The 16,845-nt window shown below is 41.9% G+C and overlaps 1 protein-coding gene across 1 annotated transcript in view; it reads left to right on the top strand.

Moving 5' to 3' along the window:
- ARHGAP6 (Rho GTPase activating protein 6) overlaps positions 1 to 12,501 on the top strand; it is a 61,561-nt gene extending 49,060 nt beyond the window's left edge. Inside the window, exons 9-12 of the mRNA XM_010149643.1 lie at positions 2,853 to 2,950; positions 9,229 to 9,491; positions 11,016 to 11,096; positions 11,795 to 12,501. Of these exons, the coding sequence (XP_010147945.1) occupies positions 2,853 to 2,950; positions 9,229 to 9,491; positions 11,016 to 11,096; positions 11,795 to 12,501 (1,149 nt within the window). The remainder of the gene's footprint in view (positions 1 to 2,852; positions 2,951 to 9,228; positions 9,492 to 11,015; positions 11,097 to 11,794) is intronic.
- Positions 12,502 to 16,845: the final 4,344 nt, after the last annotated feature.

Raw genomic sequence — 16,845 nt, 5'->3', positions numbered from 1 at the left:
CTGGTTCCCCTGGTGGGAGCAGGCTGCTCCTGAAGGATGGCAGCCCGTGGGAGGGACCCCACGCTGGAGCAGGGGCAGAGTATGAGGATCCCTCCCCCTGAGGAGGAAGGAGCATCAGAGACAACGTGTGATGAACTGACCATAACTCCCATTCCCCATCCCCCTGTGTCTACTCAGAGGGCAAGAGGTAGAAAAAAGCATGAGTTGAGCCCAGGAAGAAGGGAAGGGTGGAGGGGAAGGTATTTTAAGGTTTGGGTTTAGTTCTCTTTTCCTCTGATTTGATTGGTGATAAATTAAATCAGGGTTTTTTTCCCCAAGTGGAGTCTGTTTCCCTGTGATGGTCATTGTTGAATGATCTCTCCCTGTCCTTTCTCAACCCACAAGCTTTTTGTTATCTTTTTCTCTCCCCTGCTCAGCTGAAGAGGGCAGTGACAGAGCAGTTTTGGTGAGCATCTGGGCTGCAGCCAGGGTCAGCCCACCCCAGTACCACATCAGTAGTAAGGGACAGCACAAAAGAAGTACCTCAAGGGTCCCTCTGCCCTTCTGTGTCTCAATAGCTGTGGCCTTTATGTAGTACCAGCCCTGAAATCTCAGGATGTCTCCTACTCTACTAGAGTCCTGACAGCCCCAGAGCCCTCTGATCCATCCTAGTAGGTGCTCAACAACTGCAACAGCTGTTTTCTCAGCAGTGCATTGGCTTCCCTTCTGTCGCTGCATTTCAAGTTCTCATCCATCTACTCATCCAAAACTGCCGGTTGAACAATTAATTCCTTAATAGTTATTGCAGTTCTGTAACATCTTCCGGAGAATGCCAGTATGGTGGTTTCATATAAGTGTAAGTTTATAATTACGTGCATATTATTTCTACACTTGGAGGTTCATTAACTAGACTGAAGTAAATTGCTGCACAGGAGGTAACCGAAAACCGTGTAGACAGCTAGCAAGGAGACCATCAGTACAAATCCAGTTGAAGCATCACAGATTAATACGCCTTCATTCACTCAAAAAGTCCTATAACTTGGTAGAACTGTTAAGTTTGAGTTTCACAGGTGCTGGACCTGAACTTCCCATTGGAACTCGAAAAGTAATTTTTATGGAATGAAAGACTGTTTGGGTTTTTGTTTGGTTTGTTGGTATTAATAACAGAAAATATATTTTTATATTTCTGACAAAGACCTTTCAGTAGATTCTTGAAATTTTATCAACTTGATAAAGCTGAATAAAAAGTTACATACAGAAAGACGTGAATTCTGCTTTACTCACGAACTTTATCTGGAGTTGATTCTACTGTATAGAAAGGCTTTCTAAACAGAGAAGTTACAGCACATGAGGTTTCCAAAAATGTGTTCTTGTAAAGGGAAAATATTTATTTAAAGGTTGGCATATCAGTGCCCATCATTAAGATATTTTTCCATCTTAGAGGCTAAATACAATTTTTTAAAAGGAATATGTGATCACACATTTTTTTAATTGAAATTTTGGATCAGTTGGAATTAAATGATGCATGTCTTCATTTATTTTCAAATTATATCCGTTTTCAAATAAATGCGCCTTTCCTGTAACTTGACTCCCACATACCTCCCAAACTGAGGTATTCCCTTGAGGAATCTATTAGTAGTTCTATTCCTATTTCCCAGGAAATGTCAGGGAGAACAAATGGCCCGTGCAGTGTGACCTGCAGGTCAAGAGATTCAGGCTCTGACAAATTGCATCCAGAAGCATATTGCACAGTTGATGACCCCTTGCTGAGATTGTCTTGCCTCCAGCTCCATCGATCATGAGGGAACCTAGAGTGTTAGTTCAAGTTTCTCAGATGCTTTCATCTGTTTCAGTGCTGGGAAGGCTGAGTTGAATGTTCCAGCGTGATGTGGACAGACTCACTTAAGGATTGATAAGACTCCTAAAATGTAGCTGGAAGCACAGAGTTTCCCTGGGCAGACTTCGGAGTGCCATTGCTGCTACCTGCCCAGGAGATGTTATTAAATCCTGCAGCAGCTGAAGCTATCAAATGTTTTGAAGTTTTATCTCTATATAAAGTGCACTGGAGAGAGTTAGCAAATCAGAAGGCCAGACTCCAAAGAAGATGGCACAAATTCTGGCTGAGCCTGTTGCTGCTACTCCAAGTCCAGAGTGGCTGGAGATCCAGCAGGGATCCACTTGTAAACCTGAGTTGTGGGCTGATGAACTCTAATTACTCAAGTTGTTTTTGGACATAAGCAGGAATTTAAATGCTTCTAGATCCCTGGATCTGTCCATATGTTTACCTGAATATTAAATGTTTATAAGGCATCATTTAGAAGAAGGTTGACCTTTGGCAGCTCTCACTGAAACGAAGCAATTGAAGGACTTCATAGATAGAACAGTCACCATGGAATTTCCATCTAAGAGGGGACATAAATAATTCAAATGTCACAGAATATATGAAGAAACATTCTCCTTACTACGTGTTTACATTTCACATTGTTTCTAAAAGAAAAGTACAGTCAATTGGAATGGAAATGTATAAAAGTCATGAGATCTTTGAATGGGAATGTAAGGTAAAGATCTTGACTGGAGCTTCTGAGATTGCAATACATTGGTAATCCCACTGTTGTTACCAGATACAGTATCCAACTGGACACCAGGGGACATTCAACAGTAATCAGCATTTGACATTTTACAAAGTGATCTTTAGTCCTACTTTACCTGATGATACATGAAATTTCTCTTTTTAAGTGGAAGCTTCTGCATATTATTTTACATACTGTCTATGAACATACTCATACTTGGTCTTTTAGATTAAGCATAGTACCAAATTAATGTATATGAAGGGTTATTCATCTCCAACTAAGTATTTTCCGTTGCCTTCATAGGTTTCTCCTGACCTACAGAACGAAGTGCTTATTAGCCTTTTAGAGACTGACCCAGATGTTGTGGACTATTTGTTGAGGAGAAAAGCTTCCCAGTCATCGTGAGTAATCTATTTTTTCATCATCCCTGTTTCTGCTGGGAATTCCTATCTCCCACTGGAAGTGTTCAGAAGGTTTCCGTTTTCCACAGCTCTTCTGCACTGTCTACAGTGGAGTAGAAATATTCTTGCAATTACACAGACTCTGCCAAAGAAATTATGATTCTAGAAAACACTGTACAAGAGTCAGATCTTGTTTCCCGATTCAGAGGAAAGATTGCATTCTGCTGGAGAGAACAGAATGACATGTACATAAAAATATTCAGTGCACTATTATCTGACAGGATGTATTCTAGTGATCTGCTGGTTCACGTCTTGGGTTTGTTGTAGTCTTCAGTAATAGGAGGTGTGTGGTTACACTATCCTTGAAACACGCCCTAGAGTGCCTTAACACAATCACGACTAGCCGTTTGACCAGTTTGTTGTTCTTTTCCTACTGTGTTCACATAGGACATTGTAAGCAAGTCAACTGCCACAACAGCAGGCTAATGGAGACTCTTTGGGTATTATATAACTGTATGCTTTGTGAAAGATCTGAAGGAAAAAAAAAAATGACACCAGTCACTATTGCAGTTATGATACGTAACATATTCCAACTTTGAGTATGGTGTATATATGCCATCACCCGTGTGCCTTAATGCGATGAGTTTGTACTTTCGGATTAACAGGATTCCTGGCTTTCTCATGGGACACAGTCATTGCCTTTATTCTAGTGAATCCCATTATGTCAGACCCAAAAATCACAACATTTGACAAGCTTGCTTCAAGTAATTTTTAAGAGTTTTCCTAGACTGTAAACTCTGTGGGACATATTGGGCTCTGTCTTCTTGTGTGCGTGGAAAGTGCCTCGTGCATTAAGAATATAATTGAATTTGTACCGTCAGTTAGCTGTGGGTTTTTTTCTCTCCCTCTGAACATTGTATAGTTGGAGGTAATGTAATAGTGTGCCTGGCTCTAAAGGAAAAGTTATAAAAGAAATCATATAATTAACACACGGAGGAAAAAGCTTTCTTTAATTATAAAAACCAAAAATACATGCAGAATATATCATGTGTTGTAAAGGATTTATTGGTTTGCTGACTTAACCACATGAACACATAAACATGCAATACCAAGTTACCGCATTTGTGGTAAATGTCTCTGGGTGTTCTCTTACTGTACCACAGACGTGAAACAATTTCAGTTAGCTGATGTCTGACTGACAAGCAACGGCATGTGTATTTAGATCACAATAAATGCAGGTTAATTAGGGGTACATTAGCTGTCTTTTACACTTGTTTCACATTTGCCATGAGCCAAGACCACTATTAGGAGAGAGACTTCAAATCACATGACATATGTAAAGTCTGTAGAGACTTCCCTCGGTTTGGAATGATCATATTATTTCTAACTCAAGCTGATAAAAACCTTCATGCTGGATTTCACCATCTATGTAATATAAAGACATAAAATTGGATCTCAGATGTGGCTACACCTATGAATTGAGCATAAATTGGTTGCAAATCGTTGTGGATGTAACACATTACTGTTAGATCCTGTTTCTTTTAAGTTAATTGACCTTTCCTTGAGCTTCCTCACTTTTCAGCCAGCATGCGTACCTACAGGAGAAAATGGATCTTTTGTGCAAAGCCGGTCACATCTGACAAAAAGGGTTTTGTAAGAAAAGGTTACGAAACCACATAGGAACATATAGCTACACTAGTACCGATTTATTGTTATTTTCAGTAATGGGCAGATAAAGTCTCACTGAGATAGGAAAAACTTACTATGTCACTATTCTTCTACTCTGCTATCATATAAGTGATTTATTCTTTGTTTTCACTGTGATTGCAACTTCTTGGTTAAGATATTCCAGGCAATTAGAAGGAACATTGCTTAGTGTTATTGCTAGGAATGTGATGCTCTTAAGAGATTAATCTGTTTCAGAAGACAATCTCAGTGTTGAGGCTGCGTATTTGTTGGTTATTTTTCCTGCAAGAAATGTGAGGCAGCAGACAACAAGGAGATGTTTGTCTTGATTTGATAAAAATGAGCCTCCAAAATACATCCTCACTACTCTTGGAAATTTCTTGGTCATGTACTCAAGATCCAGCCGGGGATCTGTGGAACAGAAAACTTCACATATTCTTGAGACAGTCTTCATCAGAAAAACTAGTTGGCTGCATAGCATAGAGTATGGAATCAGCTTCAAGACTTGATGTCATATTAATTTCTCTGAAGGTCCTGCTTCTGCAACTGCCCTCACATCTCTGCTTTTGATGTCATTACAAATGCTTTCTTGGCTCTGATCTAACAGAGAAAACACAATGCATTTTCCCTCCCAGAGGAGGACAAATCAGATGTTCATTTTTCAGTTCTCTTAAGAGCTGAGCATCGTGAATGGTGTCAGGGGGTTTATGGAGGTCATTCATGATAAAGCACTAATTACCATTGGCAGCAATTACCATTGGTGCTTTTGTGGATGACTTTCCAAACTTTTTTCCGATGTTGGCTTGATGATAATGGAATCTGGGGTTTCCAGCTGTAAGATGAAGCATCTTTAAACTAACACAAAAATAAAAAGCTGTTTCTTATGATTATTTATTGCTTATCATGGCTAGTAGTTCTTTTAGAATAAATGGCTTTCAAAGTTACAGGATTTTTGAACCTTTTTTGGATGGCGATGATGGGTGTTAATCCATCCTAACCTGTGGCACAAAGATGAAGCCATACACTGGGCATAAATGGAGTCTTCGAAGCTGCAGACACTCCCTGGTGCATTGAGTCCTCTGCCGTGTTACATAGCGGAAGCAACCACATCATAATCCGCTACTAATCTGTCCTGATGGTGGCACCTGCGTTGCTCAAATACGTATGGAAATTGCTGCTGCATGCTGCCAAGCCATCACATTCCGTATGATCTGCCTCTTGTAAGACATAATTGTTTTGCCACTCAGAAGCTTTAAGGTATAACAGGAAAGGATTTCTGTCAAATCCAGAAAGGGATTTCCTGTTTTGATGACCTTGGTACCAGTAGAAAAGTAGGAATATCCCCAGTGGAAATAATAATTATTAGCATTTTTCCAATAAACCCATACAAGTAGGCGCTGGTGGATGACAGTTAAAAAGGAAGGCCAGGCCTCCTTCATGGCATGGTTGATTTTTGTTTTGGAATCTGCAATAGTATTTTTGAACACATGTAGCATAGGTTCCTTCTGCAGCTTTCAAATATTTTGGTCTGTACGTAACCACTTGTTCAATTTTCTCCTTAATATAGTTTATGAAAGTTTATAAAGTCTAGAAAACACTTGCCTTCCCATTTCTCACAGTTGACAGTGCATCACCTTCTGTTATCCTCTGTGGAGACCCTAATCTGTCCTTACTCATAGACTGCATACAGGCGAGTGGGTATCTTGCACAGAATTTACCTTTGCCTCCCAATTTAGATTTTCCCCGGTGTGTAGGTAGAGAATCTCACAGCTCTCCAGTGGAAGATGAATTTTGAATTTTAGTAAACATCTCTTTGCTACTGAACTCAAACCATAAAGCAGATATAAAAGTTTTGAGGAGTTTGCGGAAAGATGCGAGCCAAAGTCTTTTCCGAGTTATGTTGTATTTTGTTCCTGAGGAGCATCGTAAAGCTGAAAATTTGAGATCAATTTCCAACTTTAAAGTATTCAGTTCATTTTGATGGCTTCTTATAATAAGATAGGGAGAGTCCACAGGCATTTTAAAACTATTTTTTCTAAACAAATTTGAAAGTAATATCGTATATGTATGTAACTACAAATTTGAAAGTGAAATCCCATTTTTATATATATATATATAAAACTGCATGGGCTTACTAGCAGAAACTGTAAATGAGTTTAGAAACTTGAACATTTGGAACTTTCCAAAGATCTGACAGTTTCCATTTAAGTAAATTTTTATCAGGAGCTCTGTCTTGAGAAGAGATAGACTATAACAGATCATTCAAGGTAAGACATGAAATCAGTGTTTCGCAAAGCTCAAGTTTATGTTCCCACATTCTTTCATTTCCATTTCCCTTTCCCCTATTCCTTGTGTTACCTTGCCGTGGCTAAGTAGTGGTATACGTCTGTCTCTCTTTGCCCTCTGCAACATAGTTGGGTTTTGAACCTGCAAAGATTTACATGCAACAAGCCTTACTGGTGTCATCGTTAGTGCCAAATATGTGTCTATGCTAGCAGGGTGGGGTTTAGATAACATTCAGTCTAGACTGCTGGAGAAAAGACATGTCATAGGAAACCTGCAGATAACAACACTTCTGTTTTCTCTCAGGTCTTTCTGGTTCTTCTAAAATTCCCAAGACATTGCTTAAATTTCATCTTAACTCACTGGACAAGCTTTTTTAGAACTTAAGAGGGCAGAAAGAAACAAGTAAGGGACAAAACAAGAGAAGATTTGTGATAGTTGTACATATTTACAAGACAATAAGTGTGTGGCTGTTTATAGCTTAATTTATAGTGGACTCATCTTCAGATGAGAAGTTGGATGGAAAGGTGTGTAATTGAGGATTGAGGTCTGATTTCCTTTTTTTGGTTGTTGTGGGTTTTTTTGGGTTTGGTTTTTTTTTTGGTTTGGGTTTTTGTGGTTTTGTTTTTTGTGTGGGTTTTTTTTTTTTTTAATGACTCCCCAGCGTTACCATAACACAACACTGAAAACCCTGGGATGGCGCTACTTTGCCAAATGGCAGTTCTCTTTTCTTCGAGTTGGCCCCGGTTAAGGTTCAGGACCAGTTCAGTAATGGATTTCTTGCTGGGAGTTACTGAGGTGTAAACTTAGTTAATTCATTCCCAACACTTAATGGTTGCTTTTATACTGGGGGAAAAAGAAAAAAGGGATATTGGATAACATAATAATCATGATGTTGAGTGTATATATTGTATGTTTTGGGACATGCAGTATATGAATTGGCCATAAAAAAACCCAACAGCTTGAAGTGGTGTTAAGTTTTGTCATTGTTTCTGTACTAATATTTAGGATGCTGTGACTAGTCTCTCTTAGCACAGTATGTTTTTGTTATTTTATTTCTCCAGTTTTATTTCATTTGTCTGGGAAAAGGGTTATTGTTCCCTAACAAGTCATGTGCTTTGGCTGCTCACTCAGTTCAAGTTGTCTTTGGATTTGACTCTGAGAACAGCTGACCGTTTGCAGCACACGTTTACAAGAATGAACCTCTGTCGTATCACAGGCAACTAGAGCAGATGCTACTGTGAGGTCAGAGAGGAGTGTTTCACTTAAGAGAAGCAAAAGATAAGCATCTAAGAAACAAAGATCAAGGTGCAGAGAAATGAAAACCAAGTAATATAAATGTAGGCATATAAATAGGTTTTAAAATTTTAAATTGATACAGAATTTATAGACTTGATATATGAGTTATATTTGTAAACTGTATTTTATAATTAATATAATTTATGTAGAAAATTATTAATTTTAAATTTATATAGAAACATAAATCAGGGAGGACCAATAGGAAAGAAGTTATGTTTGTTTACAGAGTATTTCTACATATTCTTTGGGAGGCTCAGTGACTCACGGACTGACTCCTGTCTGTGTAGTAAACTGACAGTTCAAGAAATCTCCCTTAGAGTTCCCAACACACTTTAAAAACGAGAGTTGTCCCTCTGAGCCTTGACTGTGCTTTGGTGAGGGTTTTGTTTGCCTTGGTTTTGGTCAAAATTAGATGCAGGCCATGCTGTTGGTGAGTTGGTAAAGGTGAAAGGATACAAGAAGCTGTAGAAGTTATCAGCAGAGCCCATTTGCTGCCCCCGTCAGAATTACAGTAGGTCCATCTGCTTGTCCCTGGTAGAATATTTACCTTCTGTGGTCTGTAGAAGGAGATCCTTCTCACAGGGTGAGAAGGGAGCTCTAAGTTTCGGTTTCGCTGATTGTGTTGTACTTCAAAATGGAATAAGCGATTTTAGCATACTGCTTAGCGTCAAACTAATCTTCCCTATCGTGACCTCAGATTGACTGTTGCAACGAGCTAACTTGTCAAGGTAACAGAAGGAATTGATTCACTGTTTAATTTCCTGTACGGTTGTGTGGGGTTTGTTGTTTCCCCTCTTGACAGCAACATCTTTTGATTTTGAGTGGCCTCTACTGGCCACTTCACTGCAAACGTTTTACCCATGGAAAATTCACCTCTGAAGTGTTTTCATTTCAGCACCTCTGATCATACGCCCGTATTTAATTTTATTTATGTGATGTCAAACTGCACCTGTACCTGCGAACACAAGGCATTTTTCATTAACAGTACTTTGTTTATCAAAATTTCTCAGGAGCCCTGAGATGCTGCGGTCAGAAGGTTCCTACTCCACAGGAGGAAGACATTCTTCCACAGACTCCAACAAAGCTTCAAGCGGAGATGTGTCCCCTTACGACAACAACTCCCCGGTACTGTCCGAGCGCTCGCTGATGGCAATGCAAGAAGAAGTGGCTCGCAGCCCAGATAAGCTGTACAAGGTACCCGAGCAGTACACGCTGGTTGGACATTTGCAGCCTAAGACAAAGGAGAATTATTCTGCATCACAGGCTGAAAAAGGTAGAGTATATCCTGCTCCTCCTCTTCTTTCTCAGCGACTGATGGGGGTTTCTGAAATAATTGAAAAGTGTCTGCTTCGTTTCATCATCTACCAGGAGCTGAGGACCATTAGTGGAAATAACCTTGCAAGACCAACATCCTTTCTCTGTGTTGAGCCTGAAGGGTCTGTGCTCAGTCCTCCTCGTTAGCTCAGCCAGCTGTCAGGGATGCTCCTGCTGTGGCGTTTCTCAAAACTTGGAGCCGTTATTTAGGAAAATGGGACTGTGTATGTCCTGCTTTTCTGCCTGTCTCTGGCAGCACGGCAAAAGTTCTGTTTTCTAGTCCTGCTCCGTAGGACTGTAATACCTGCAAGGTTGTGGTCCAGACTTTGGAAAAATCTGAGACTTTTAAGACATCGGGCCACAAATTTTCTCTAATTGCAAAGAATGACCTCAACTTCATCTCACTGGAGAACACAGCTGAGCTGCGCAGCTTTACATCTGCCAGCAGATAAACGCCTCGCAGTACTAGTGCAGGGATCCGTAATTTCCATAGCTGTCTAGGCAGTGCACACCTGAATGATTTCTTCGGTAAAGGGCTGTGCTTTAAACTGATAGCTGCCCAGCACTTCAGGATGGTTTTAATTTTAAAAAAATTTTAAAAAAAATTACATTCATGAAATGCATATTTAGTGAGGGGGAACTTTAAGGACCTTCAGTGCTTAAGGATGCAGATAACTGGTGGTATTTTTAAAACCGTTTTATTTCTGAGGCACTGGTTAGGCACTTAATTCCCTTTGGAATTAATGGGATTTAGACGACTATTTAAATTATATGTTTTATAACTGCCAGTGGGCATTTATCTTCTGTATTAGCATCTACATCTCTGAATAGGTTTCAAAATTTGGTCAGATTTCTAATAAATTATAAACAGGAAATTACATGAAGTTTTATCACGTTACCCATCTTTCAGACTTTAATACACGTCACAGAGATACTGGACCATGATGAATTGGGAAATTCCTTTATTGCCAGGTGGAATCATAAAAAGGCATGGAACAGTTACAGTCCAGCACAATGCCTGATGTGCACGTTTCATGAAATCTCTTCTTAGTGACAGCACTTCCTTGTAAGAACCAAGCGGTGCTGCAGGGTGATAGTGTGCCTTGCAGTGACCCTTGGGGCAGGGGCTGCCTGGGAGAGCTTTGCCCTTCTTTCCCATTAAAAAGCGCTTGAACTACCGTCTGTTGACCAAATCCTCCCGTTCTTTTGCCAGTTCTCGGACTGACTTTAGTAAGGCAAAGGACTTAGGGGAAATGCCACTCTTAGGCGTCCTGCCCACGCAGAGCTTGTGTCTGAAACAGCAAGTAACTGTGAACAAATACATTTGAGGTGTTTGTGTTAGGTGCATGTAGGTCAGATGCTAATAGATGTTAGCGACTTTGATTCCTTACCTAAGGTTTTACCATTCCATTTGTATATTTATAAATAATGTCTTTAAGACAATCCAATTCATCATCTTCTTCCTGCTCTTACTGCTCTTTAGACGCTTCTGAAGATCATTTTGATATCTGGGGCACCTGGCATTCAACGCTGAAAAGTGGCTGCAAAGATCCAGTGATGACAGGTCAGTTATTTCTCAGGTTTTAAACCCAAATCTAGCAAAGACATACACAGCTTCTTGGTTTTGAGAAGTCACAGTGAAACCAGTAGGACAATTCACGCTGTCCGGAGTTGGACTTTTTTAAAAGGTGACTGTTCAATAAAATACAGAAAAGCACAGTGGTTATACAAATGCGTCAACATTTCAAACTGTAACAAGATAATTTAAAAAGTAGTTTTAAAATTACTTCCAAAAATCCTTTTATATTCTTCTCAAAGTCATTTTTGATGAAGATGGATGCTGGGTGGGGTTTGAGAGCGGCTGCAGGAGTGGCACAAGCACAGGCTGTGAGGTTGGCAGCCCTGGGTGCTGACCCTGCTGTGGTCCCGGCAAGTCCCCTGACCTGTCCTGCCTTTGTTTTTCTCCCACCTGCACCAACCTCACAGGGAAACTGTGAAACTAGGGCACCCCCTCTGCTTTTCAGGCATTTGGAAGATGTGTAAGCGCCGCAAGGCTTTAGGTCTGAGCGAAGTATTAGACACACTGGGTAAGATACTAGATGTGGTTCAGACAGACGTGGTGCTGGGTTCGGCCAGTGGTGAGGCTGATGATAAAAGCCCCCACCCCTCCCCTACAGCAGTGCAGGGGAGAAGCAGGAACTTGCCAAGTGCCAGGTAGATGATTATGCAGGCTGATGTTGTCTCTCTGGCTCTGGCCCCCAGGTTCTTACGGAAACATTTACGAAAGCAGCTTGTTGCGACCCGGACAGTGCTCTCTTTCCCAGGGGAACCTCGCCATGTATTCTCCCCGGTGGCAGGGCAGCTCCTCTGAACTGGACACGGGCAGGCAGGTCATGCGAAGGAGCCAGACAACAGCTGCCATTCCCGAGTGCCAGCTCCATCCGACGGTGTCTCGGGTGTGCAGTAATCCACAAATCGAAGTCGGCCATAGGAGTTCAGACCTGCCACACTCGAAGTTGGAGCGACACTTGACTTTAAGCAGTGTGGAGGACCTCAGCGAGTGTGACTCGAACGCAGGTTGTTCGCCAAGCACAGCCAAGCCCTCCTACAGAAAAGAGCGGCCGCCACCCCCCTACCCAGGCCCAGCAAAACCAGGCTCTGCCTTGTCACAGCGGTCGAGCGTTTCTTCAACGTTACACTCTTTGTGGAGACTTCAACGCCAAGAAAAAAGTTCAGGGACCAGAGGAGCTGGAGGGCCGCCAGCCAAAGCCCCTGAGCAGGCCATCTCCAGGCAGGAGCGGCCGGCCCCGCACACCCAAGGGGGTCACATCTACTCCACGGCACCTCATAGTCAGAACAGTAAAAGTGCGTCAGAGGCAGACTGGCATGATTGGCAAAGGGAGAGGTGGCAAATTTGGGAGCTATTATCAGCTGATAACCCCGATGCCCTCCCAGAAACCCTGGTATGATCAGACTCTGCAGAACTCATACCCACGCCTCCCTCTCATAGGAAAACAGCGGTGACTTTGGAAAATGGGGAAGGCCTCTTTGTTTTATACCAACTGAATTGCATATACCTTTTTTTATACTTTGTTCACTTTAATTTCTTAACAGCACTGTCAAGCAGTCCATTTACAAATACAGTATGTCCCTGGTTTTCAGCAAGCTTTTGAGGAAAAAACAAGATGAAAATTTCAGTCTAATAACTCTGTACGCATACGCTGTGTATAAGGTAAAACCGTTGCTTTGATGTTGCTAAAAATGTATTTATATATCTGCAGTTTTGATGATTGTATATTCTGTCGTGGGTATTGTATGATAATCATATACTATGTTTTCATATACAGATGTCAATCAGTCGTGACTGCTTTTTTTAAAATCACTGCACTTACATTACCGTGATACGCATTGGAGTTCTATAGAATGTGCACAAGCTGGTTTCTGTGCTTATATAAAAAAAAAACCTGTTAAAGAGGGAAGTTGTCCTTCTTTTCACTGCCTATTGAAAAACACTAAATAGAGTGGAACATGAAAAGCCATGTATTTTATAAGGGTAGTAGTGAGCTTAGAGGGGAATATACCAAATATTTTTTTCTTATAAATATATTTGCAAAGGAAACTGAAATTTGATACAAGATTGTAAAAGTATTTTTTTTTTTTTAGATTCTGGTAGGAAGCAGCTCAGAGAATCAACCAAGAGCAAGGCCGTGCCTAAACCAAGTAAGGATACAGTGCAAAGGTCTGCCCTCCCATTCTAGAGGAAAACCCATCTTATGTATACAGGATATAATATATATTTATAAATGTATGATTTTATGTATTGCTCTAAAACAATAAACTGGAATCCAAATTTTAGAAAACCAAACCCAATAAATAGAGGTGTGTCACAGCTGAGAAAGAATATGGCTTTTCGTTTGAAGTAACAAAGCTTTCAGCGTTAGGAAAGTTAGAGGAAGGGAAAAAAAAATGCAGACAGACATAGGAAAGGGAACCACGCTGGGGTTCAGAAACGAACGTGACGTTTGGAGAAGTTCCCAGCTACATTTCTACATATATTGTGCCAAAGTTGGGGTCAATAGTACTTCTTCAATAACTGTGCGTTGCATTGTTAAATGTTGCTGTTTTATACACGTTCTGGTGTTTTTAAATTGCAGAGTTGTTTATGGCCAGCAGGTGGCAATGTAATTCAGTATTCTAGAGAAAATTATTTTTATCACTCGATAAGGGAAAGTGTATCATATCAAAAGAATTTTATAAAACATGTTAGTCTTAATTTTAATGAAGTTGAAGACTTATTCAGTGGTATTGTCTTTAAGTTCTATCTTGTGCCATAATGATGGAATAAAAAGCTAAACAAAATAATGAGCATATTTGCTCCTTTTTTTTTGAAGTAAGGTTTAAATAAAAATTGATGAGTCTCTATTACATTATTGAGTATCTCTGTCAAAAACATCTAAAAGGCTTAGGAGCCTCAGGACCACTTTCAAATGTGACTTCAATATACAAGATCCAAGGTTTTACTTGCTTTTTAGGCTTAAAATCCATCATATAAAAAGGCTGCCCGTCATAGCTCCCTTTCCCAAGGGAGGTTACAAGATAAAAGCACCAACCCAAGTAGAAAGGAGCAGGATTTGGCCTTTGGCTGTGTAGCACTGTCAGGCTGGATGGCTCTTTGCATGAGTGCTACCTTCAGAACAAATCTCAGCTGTTGCCTTCTGGTGGTTGCCAGGCTTTTCCAAATAACGTCTCGATATGGGTTTGCTCTTGCACGTAGCTTGTCGCAGCAGCTCTGTGTCAATATTTTACCAAAAAAAACCCCACCCAAATGAAAAAGTAGAATATAAGGAAGGGCAGAAATGAGCTCTCACACGCCATCTTTGCTGTTTGATCTTGTCTCAGTATTATCCCAGGCTTGACACAGATTTGTTTCAGGGAATTAAAGCTCCCCGATAGTCCACAAAAACAGGCATAGTGTAACTTCGGCTGCAGAAGATACTCTAGTCACTAGATATCCAACTCTTCCTTATAGTCTCTTTCTAAGTACAGAAGCACCTGCATGTTTTTAACATTTTTAGTGAAAGATGTCTACTGCTTACTCGGCCCCATCAAGAGCTTGCTTTTCACCAGTACCGCTCTGTGCGTACGTCTGTATATTGCCATCTAGACGGAGTTTGTGCGAGAACAGAGAACAAAATCCGAGACCTCTGCCAGAGCACAGCCTTGTCTGCACACATTTCGATATGCAACTGCTTGGAAGAAAAGAGATATAGAATAAATTCCGGTGAATTAAAGTAACACTTGCCCAGATTGCGTCACTTCTGTCTGTTGTTTTCATTTGGACGGGACAGAGCAAAATTATCACGAGCAGGATGTAATCATTTTTGGTTGTACATGTTACCAGGCTGAAATGGGTGACATAATTTCTTTCAATGACTTTATATTTCAGAAGAAATGTAGATGTGGAAGGTTATTTCTGGTTTTACGTTAGCTGATAGATCTGCGTGGGCTACTCTGTTTTAGGTCTCTGCAATGCTTTTCTTCAACGACACACGTTCTTGTAACGTCATAATATTCCTCTTACGGGGAAGGTCTGTAGTGTGGGGATATCTAAGCCTTTTCCCTGACTGTTTCCTTTGGGAACAGGATCCCTGTCATAGCAAGAGGGTCATGGGCCTCTGTTTCCATGAAGAACGTGGTAGAAAAGGTCAAGGCCTAAGGGCGAACTCGCACTGTTCAGTTCCCTCCCATCACTTCCTACCGCACCAGGCTGGTTCATACCTAGGATTGAACCAAACCCCCTTTCCCCGGACAGTCTGCCTTACCCCCTCCCAGGGACATCTCCCAGCTGGGAGCAAGGGTGTGCTGCACTCGCGGGGGAGCCCAGGAGAGGTGAGACATGGGTGCCTTGAGGATGGGGTGCCTGAGGTTTGCCCACGGGGCAGGGGCTCATCTTCTCTCTTCTGTGGCAGAAACAAAAAGATGAGAGGAAGTAGTGCAACTCTAGACAGAAACCAGGTGTGGTGGGGAACCTCTGAGACGAGATATGGAAGGAAAAGCTCAGGCTTTAGAATATCACTTTAAAAACTACTACTGTTGCTGCCGTCTTTTAAAACAAGATGAGGTTATAGAGCGGACTTGCCCATTCCAAGACCATGCTCCACTGCTGAAGGGACAGGTGCACCTTCTCCCTCTTCCCCTGCTGACGATCTCATCCCTTAGCCCAGCTCTTGGAGTGGTGGGAGGAATCGCAGGGCTTGTTGCTCTGGCTGAAACTTGCCCTGTACAAGGAACTTAGAAAATTCAGGTAGTTTGGTGGCTTTCACAAGGAGAGGGGAAAGGGACAGGGTCAGAGATGGGGGAGAGGCGGAGGGTGGGACTGGCCACCCCCTCTGTCCGCAGCCTCTGGTTAGCCCTTGGAAGCTACGCATGCAACTGCAGGGCTTGCTGCTTCGCCATGAAGTCAACAGCCTGGCCAAGCCTTTGAGGGCGGCTCGGTGCTACAGACCTGAGCCAGCCCAACTGCCGGCCTGGGTGCTTGGAGTCTCCCAAGTGCTCTGCTGTCCACGTCGGGAGCCTGGGCTCCTGCCATGGCACAGGTTAGTGCCACGCAGCGCTTCTCTGCTGTTGAAATGACATGGTTCAACGGGCTGGAGTTTTCTGGTTGTATGGTCTGGGGAGGGCAGGGTGTCCTGGCTTGTTGCTGGTCTTGTTGGTTCACAGGCATGAGGAGCACCGTCTTGTTCTGTGGCGCTGGCCTGGCAGAGCATCAGAGACTTTGTTCTCCTCTGGGAAACACACGGGATATCTGAGCCTCACCTTCCTCCCTCACTGTTTTTTCCCTCCTCTTTGCATTCATTTCCAAAAATAAGAAGAGTAGCTCCAGCGTGTGATGCCATAACCTCACAGAGCTGCAAAGCAACAGAAATGATTCTCGGTTGCATTAAAGAGTACCTTGATATCAGTAAGCCCTTTGACGACATCACTGAGAACAGCAAACGACTGCTGTGCTACAGTCACTTTAGGGGAAGGCGTCTCGCCGTCCAGACACTGCCGCGGAGACCGCAGAGCTATTCGAGGCACGTAGACACCCAGAGTGCTGGGTCATAAAATGCACCGTCTCCGAGAATAGCATCCATCCAATTCTTCTGAAGTGTAAAGCATCGTCAAAGGTGGTATCTACAGCTGGAAAAGTCACTCGCAAGCTCTTTTTCACTCAGTGGAGAGAGACGGGTGTTTCTGTGTCACCATCCATACAGCCTACTTGAGTCTTCCTTGGAAGGATGGTCCCCTTTGAAGGTTTGGTCTCTAGAAGA

Source organism: Eurypyga helias, unplaced genomic scaffold, assembly GCF_000690775.1.
Source record: "Eurypyga helias isolate BGI_N326 unplaced genomic scaffold, ASM69077v1 scaffold3464, whole genome shotgun sequence".
In the NCBI taxonomy this organism is placed as follows: domain Eukaryota; kingdom Metazoa; phylum Chordata; class Aves; order Eurypygiformes; family Eurypygidae; genus Eurypyga; species Eurypyga helias.
Note: the sequence above shows the minus strand (reverse complement) of the source record. Positions and strands in the feature narration are given on the sequence as shown.